The 7,935-nt window shown below is 35.5% G+C and overlaps 1 protein-coding gene across 1 annotated transcript in view; it reads right to left on the bottom strand.

Moving 5' to 3' along the window:
• Positions 1-7,935, bottom strand: part of LYST (lysosomal trafficking regulator) — a 155,321-nt gene that overhangs the window by 3,546 nt on the left and 143,840 nt on the right. The window contains exons 44-45 of the mRNA XM_012660158.1: positions 6,578-6,717; positions 6,194-6,291 (exon numbers count right to left, since the gene is read on the bottom strand). Coding sequence (XP_012515612.1) covers positions 6,194-6,291; positions 6,578-6,717 — 238 coding nt within the window. The remainder of the gene's footprint in view (positions 1-6,193; positions 6,292-6,577; positions 6,718-7,935) is intronic.

Here is a 7,935-nt window from a genome sequence, read left to right as displayed (position 1 = left end):
AGGACCCCTATCTCTCACCACTCACAAAATTAATTCAAGATGGACAAAAGACTTAAATGTAAGGCACAAAACCATAAGAATTCTAGAAGAAAATGTACGAAAAACTCTTCTAGATATCAGTCTAGCCAAAGAATTTACTAAGAAGACCCCAATGGCAATCACGGCAACAACAAAAATAAATAAATGGGACTTGATTAAACTAAAAAGCTTCTGCACAGCTAAGGAAACAATCCATAGAGCAAATAGACAACCTATAGAATGGGAGAAAATAATCACAAACTATACATCCGATAAAGGGCTAATAACCAGAATCTACAAAGAACTTAAGCAAATCAGCAAAAATAAACCTCCCAAACAACCCCATTAAAAAGTGGGCAAATGACATGAACAGAAGCTTCTCAAAAGAAGATAGACAAATTGCCAGTAAACATATAAAAAAAATGCTCAATGTCACTAATCATCAGGGAAATGCAAATTAAAACCACAATGAGATATCACCTTACCCCTGTTAGAATGGCTTTTATTAATAAGTCCAAAAACAATAGATTCTGGCATGGATGAGGAGAGAAAGGAATGCTTATATACTGTTGGTGGGACTGAAAATTAGTACAACCTCCTTGGAAAAGAGTATGGAGATTTCTCAAAGAACTAAAAGTTGACCTACCATTAGATCCAGCAATCCCACCACTGCATATCTACCCAAAGGAAAAGAAGTCTTTCTATCAAAAAGACACCTGCACTCAAATGCTTCTTGCAGCAAAATTCACAATTGCAAAAATGTGGAATCAACCCAAGTGCCCAGCAATACATGAGTGGATTAATAAAATGTGGTATATGTATACCATGGTGTACTACTCAGCCATTAAAAAAAACGGTGAACTAATACCTCCTGTATTAACCTGGATGGAACTGGAGACCATTCTCCTAAGTAAAGTATCTCAAGAATGGAAAACCAAACACCACATGTACTCATTATTAAATTGGAACTAACGAATGATCACACGTGTGCACAGAGGGAAGTAAAACTCAGTGGAAATCAAGCAGGGAGTTAAGAGTGGAGGGGAGGGGTGAAAGCCTACCTAACAGGTACAGTGAACAATACTTGGGTGATGGGCACACTTATAGCCATGACTGAAGGAAGCATAACAAAAGTGATCCATGTAACCAAAAATGTTTGTACCTCCTTAATATTTTGAAATTAAAAAAAAAAAAGACGTTAGGAGGCATGATAAAACTTAGATGACATAGTCTCACTACACTTAATCTTATCTTTTAATCAGGACTAACATAAAAGTAGTGAATTTATTTCTCTACCTTATTAAGAATGAAAATATTTTATATTTTATAGTAAAGAAACAAATATTAGAAATGCTTCTTTATTTAAAGATATGTTAAAGACCATCAAACACCACAGACAAAAATGCCCAATATGTTGCAGCATTATTCGTAATAACCAAAAGGTGGAACAACCCAAATGTCCATCAACAGATGAATGGATAAACAAAATAAAGTGAGAGAGAGAGTGTGTGTGTGTGTGTGGGGGGTGTGTGTGTCTGTGTGTGTGTGTATATGTGCATATAATGCAATATTATTCAATCATAAAAAGGAGTATATGCTACAACATGGATGAACCCTGAAAACATGCTAAGTAAAATAAACCAGGTATACAGAAGGACAAGTACTGTATGATACTATATAATTCTACTTAACTATTATAGAATAAAGGTTACTAGGGGCTGGGGGGTGGGAGAGGAGGAATGGGGAATTATTGCTTAATGGTTACAGAGGTTCTGTTTGGAGTGATGGCAAAGATTTTGAAACAGTAGTAATGGCTGCACAATACTGTTATGTAATTAATGCCACTGAATCGAATACTTAAAAAACGGCTGTAATGGCAACTTTTATGTTAAATATACTTTGCCACCCCTCGCCCACACAAATGCCCAGTGTTTTACTAAGAATTCCCATTGTAGAACATTGATAAGGAGATATCTAAATATAGCATCAAGATGCTGGAGATTCTTTATGCTAAAGAAATAAAATTGTAGATGATAAAATAATTTTTTCCACGAGTAGGCTACATTTCACCCTTTCTTTTTAATTTAATATCTGCTAAAAGATTTTTTTAAAAAGATAAAGCAAACAGAGATGAGTACTAGTAAGGTTAGAGGGTTATTAAAGTCACTGGATACATATCCATAAAAGATACTGATGTACAGGCTTAATCCTGCAGAACAGAAAATCTAAACGTGGGCCTGGACTCTTTGAAGCATGATTTGGAACTTAGTAGCCAAAGCATTATCCTAATAGCTTACCTAGCATCTTGGGCTACCATAAAACCAAATAACTACTCATCTGCCTAAGACCATAAATATCAAAATTCAAGACTGTTACCCAATACTAGATTGCTTTCATGTATAATTTAACACATCAGCTGAAAGTCATAAACTCAGGCATTTCTGAAAAACATCTCTATTCTTCCTATATATTGTCATGGATATTAAAATAAATTGGAGAATCCCATCCTGAATCTTAGAATTTTATATTAACTTTATCATGTCACTGGTAACAGAGGACCAGGCTATGGATATCTCAGCCTAGTTCAAAGGCATATATTTTGATCCGGTGGTAGGATGGTTTAAAAAAAAACAACCCAGAAATCATCTATTACATTTTCATAGTGTAACAAAGTTCACATCTTATCACTATAAAAACCATATCCCACAATAAGAACTGAGGAATTATAACTATAATCAAGAGGAATGAGTTTGCCAATCTAACTTTTTAGAAGATTTTATACACACATGCATACTACACATACAGTTATCCCTCGGTATCCAAAGGGGATTCGTTCAAGGACCCCTGTGTATACCAAAATCCATGGATGCTCAAGTCCTTTGTTATATAAAATGCCATGGTGCTAGCATATACCTACACATATCATCTCTAGATTACTTATAGTACCTAATACAATATAAATGCTATGTAAGTAGTTAACACTATTGTTTAGGGAATAATGACAAGAAAAAAGCTCTGTTTTACATGCTCAGTACAGACATGACCATCTGTTTTTTTCCCAAATCTTTTCAATCCACAGATGTGGAACCCACACAAAGTGCCAAAATATGTATATACGTATATATTTATTTATTTTTAATTTTGATTTTAACATTACTCGTAAGGTACCCACTAAAGAGTCAAGATTTTTGGTAGGCTAAATCTGTTAACTTTCTTCCTTTCTTGGCCTATAAGAAAATACGATGAACTCTAGGCTGAGTCACTAAACATGAGTTTGGCCTCTTTTAAAAAGTAATTTTAAAAATTATGTTCTCTATATACCAAATGCTCTTTAAGATTCCTTTTATATGTGTATCAAGAGGCCTTAAAAAAGTTGAGAGAAAGCCTTTTGGTTGAAATTGGAAAAAAAGTTTTACCCATTACTCTATCACATTGTGTGCACTACCCAGGGACACCTGAGTACCCTACTAGCGAGTTGGTAATTGCAGCAAAAGTAATTTTGTTTCTAGTTCCCATATGACTAGCTGATATAATAGCACAGATATAAATCACTACTGGCAGCAAGAAAGTAATTAACTTTACAAAATTCAGTTCCCTCAGGATCAGTCCTAACTTTCAAATGCTGCCAAAACCAGAAAGTAGAGAACTCTGTATAAAAAATCATTCTATTATTTCCCCAGCATCCCTCTTGATGTGACACACTAAGAGCTGCTAATGCACAAGTCAAGGAAGAACAATCAGCAAAATCATCAATCGTCTGCTCACACTTGCATTACCAAAGTCAATTGTTTACGTGAGATCTTTTCCCTTAGTTATAGTCATTAGGAAATAAAAATGTTTTAATGACATTATTTTATGACTGGAGGCTAAGACTGGCAAAAATACTTCCACATCTGGAATCTTAAATCATGACTGAAGACGTTACTTTTCTTGAATACTATTCTTACTGTTTGTTCTTAATGAATATTTTGTAAAAGCAACAACAAAACTCCAAGAGTTCTGTAATAGAATTAAAAAATAAAACCTAAAACCCTTGGAATTCACTGACATTTGTATGCCACTGAGGTGACTCATGGGGGGAGGGCTAGGTAGCTTCAGGATGGTGGCTGGTCACCAGACAAACCAACCACATGATTAGAGAACTGGAACTTTCAGACAACGCCCCACTTCACTCCATGCCTACCTCCAAGGAGTGGAGAGGGGCTGGGGATTGAGCTCAGTCACCAATGGCCAGTGATTTAATCAATCATGCTTATGTAATGAAACCTCCATAAAATTCCTAAGTGACAAGGTTAGGAGCACTTCCGGGTTGGTGAAGAAATCCACACACCAGAGGGTGCTGCACCCAAACTCCACAATCCTGACTCTGCGAGGTCAGAGGCTCCTGCATTCAGGACCCTTCCAGACCTTGCCCCTAAGCATCTCTTCATCTGATGCTCATTTCTATCCTCTATGATAAACTACAGTTGTAAGTATAGTGTTTTACTGAGTTCTGTGAGTTGTTCTAGAGAATTACTGAACCTGGTGGGGAGGCATGCCAACCTCCGAATTTGCTAACTTCAAGTAGTGTCAGAATGAATGACACTGTTGGACACCGACTTGGTGTCAGACAATTGGCTGGTGTTTGGAAAGACACCATACACTTGGTGTCAGAAAAAAACCAAACAATATAAAAAATGAAAGCAAAGGATAGAGGACTACCCACTTAGATGTGTGAAAGATATTCTATACTGAATGGAAAGAAAAAAATAGTTTTTCAAAGGATCCTTTCAATTTTAAGATCCTTAAAAATAGAAATGCAAATTTCATGAATTTTCCAACTTTTCTGCTGGATGCATTGGTTCTTTAACATGCATACATGAAAAACATAAAACAAAAACAAGACTTTTGATTGAGAAATATCTTCATCACGTAATTTTTAAGGCAAATTAATACTTCCATTTATTATTCTATACTATTGTTCCCTCTCAGGAACTGGAAGACATATTCAAAGTTGGTCATCTGCTCATGCTTTTCACTTAGTCAGGAGTGTTAAATACAATTTATGGGAGGCCTTTCTTTTGGACTGAGCTCCTGCGGGAGGCCCCCACACACCAGACCAAACCAGAATGGAGTCACTCATGCTAGGTGTCATGTAATAACACTGAACTTAAAAATGGGACAGGCCAGGCGCGGTGGCTCATGCCTGTAATCCTAGCACTCTGGGAAGCCGAGGCGGGCGGATTGTTTGAGCTCAGGAGTTCGAGACCAGCCTGAGCAAGAGCGAGACCCCGTCTCTACTAAAAATAGAAAGAAATTAATTGGACAACTAAAAATATATAGAAAAAATTAGCTGGGCATGGTGGCGCATGCCTGTAGTCCCAGCTGCTCGGGAGGCTGAGGCAGAAGGATTGCTTGAGCCCAGGAGTTTGAGGTTGCTGTGAGCTAGGATGATGCCACGGCACTCTAGCCCGGGCAACGGAGTGAGACTCTGTCTCAAAAAAAAAAAAAAAGGGACAGTTTTCTAAAACATAGGAGACTCACAGCATTCAATCACCAAGGGCCCAGTCAACTTGAGCCTGCCTGGTAAGGAAATCCTCTCTGCTTTAATCCTATAAGGAAAGTAATGTTGAAATGACCAATTTACATTTTGTTCCTTGTTTCTGCTTTCTTCAGCCTTTTCTGCCTATAAAGCCCATCTCCTCTGTTCAGCTCACTGGAGCACCTTTCTATTTCATAGATGGAATACTGCCCAATTCATGAATCACTAATAAAAGCAAATTCAATCTTTAAACTTAACTTGTTAAAATTTTGTTCTTTGACAGAAGGAAGGTAACAAAGTGAATGGTTAAAAAGCAGAAGCAAAAAAGGATAGAAAAACCAAAACCAAGAAAATTCAGATAATTATGTAACAGTAATTTGGTTAACTTATATGTGCTCAAATGCAATTTTACATATATCAGGAAAAGAATTTAATTATGACAATACTAACTTCTGCATAAGTTGATGCCTAAATTGATGAGCCAAGTCTTGGACCTTATTGTATTTCAATACACATACATCCTCTTGCCAAAGTATTTAGATCTGGCAGGGACCTGAGAGAGTTCAAAGTCCAACAGCTCAACCTAGGAGGTAACCACCTTGCCAAATGTGCTGTAACCACCCAGCCCTGTGCTTAGGTCTAGGGCAAGCTCACCTGAATCACACACAGTAGCAATGTCACCTGAGGTTTCACTGGCAGAGACAGCTGTGACAGGGCTTTTGTGTCCTGCCAGACTTTGTACATAGCACAACCTAAAAGACAAAAGATATGAATTTTCATATGATCATTAAATATAATTATATGCTATTTTAGAATTCTTTTTCTCAGTCTATGTACCCATTATTCATAAAGCATAAATGTTTTCGTATCTGATCTTTTGATTTCAGTAAAATTATAAAGGTAATCTTATTACCTTTAAGCATGTGCTTCATGCTTAAAATTATTATAATGTAAAGATATTGTTTTAGTGTTTTTATCTCATATAGTAAAAACTGACATATTAAAAATAGCTGTGTTTGAGTTGGAGACCTTCTGTACCTGTTTAAATCCCATATGATGCAGGTTCCATCTCTGCTCACACTTATTAGTATACTGTATGGTTTGCAAACAAATAAGCTGGTTATCTCTTCTGTGTGACCATAGAGATGTATCTGAGTCTCCATTTCTATCTCCGATGGCTGAAATTTAAAAATTAAGTAAAGTATAAGATAAAAATCACAACAAAGTATCCTAGCATACTATCTCCAAAATAACATAACCAAAGTGATTCAAACATTCTTCTCAAATGTATCATTTTTCAACTCTATCCAGTCCAACTTCTTTAAGAGTAAAACTAATAAAGAATTTAAAAAATTTTAAATTGCTCACAATTTCAAGTTATATGTTTTCATTTTTTCATCTATTCTTGTTCAGTCTTTGTTGAAATACACATGTATTTTTATAGTTATAATACTGCCTTACAAATAATTTCCTAGTTCGTATTTTACACATTCTCCCATAACCATTTGCCAGCTTTGATATTGTCTTCAAAATAACTTTTAATGGTGTTATAATATTTTATACAGTTAGTATACTGTAACTTACTTGAGCATCCTTCATTGATAGATATTTAAAATTGTTTCCAGTTTTTCAAATTATAGATAGTGCCATAAGTTATTCATGCATAAAAGTTTTGTTCCTCCTCTGAATTATTATCCTTTAGAATAAATTTCCAGAATCCTACTAGTGGGTCAGTGAATATTAATAATTTTATAGTTTTTGACAGTGTACATTTAGAAGGTGTTGCACCAACTCACGATGCTACCAATGGTAATGGGTCCCAATGCCATTGTTACTTGTCAACAGTTATGGACTGACTTTCTAAATCAAGGGTTACAAAGTGATGCTCTGAGGTCCACATTGGCTCACAGATGCTAGACGTCCACACAGGATTTGACTCCTGCTTCCTCTGTTAGGCTAGCTGTTTATTATCATAAATTATTTCAATATTTCCCCTTCAAAGTATATAAAAAAGCAGAAGGAATAAGTATAACAAAGAGCTATATACTGACCACCTAGTTAAATCTTAATGTTTTATATTATCAGTTTATTTTTTAAATAAAGAAGGCATTAAACATACAATTTGTGTACTGTTCTACATCCTATTTCTTCTCCCTTGTCAGAAGTTACTACTATCCTAAATTTTGTATTTATGTTCCTCTGTAAATTTTTATACTTGGACATATTGTATTATTTTTCATGTTTATGAGCTTTACATATACATTATTTTGTAGGTATCTTCTGCATCTTGCCTTTTTGTTCACCATTGTTTTTGAAGTATATGTGTTGATATATTAGGTGTAGCTTATCTATCTTAACTGCCATATACTCCAGTGTTATATTCACACAAAAATACA

The sequence above is a fragment of the Propithecus coquereli genome, unplaced genomic scaffold (assembly GCF_000956105.1).
Source record: "Propithecus coquereli isolate 6110/MARCELLA unplaced genomic scaffold, Pcoq_1.0 Scaffold66, whole genome shotgun sequence".
Classification (NCBI taxonomy): Eukaryota; Metazoa; Chordata; class Mammalia; order Primates; family Indriidae; genus Propithecus; species Propithecus coquereli.
This window is presented reverse-complemented; position numbering and strand designations above follow the sequence as displayed.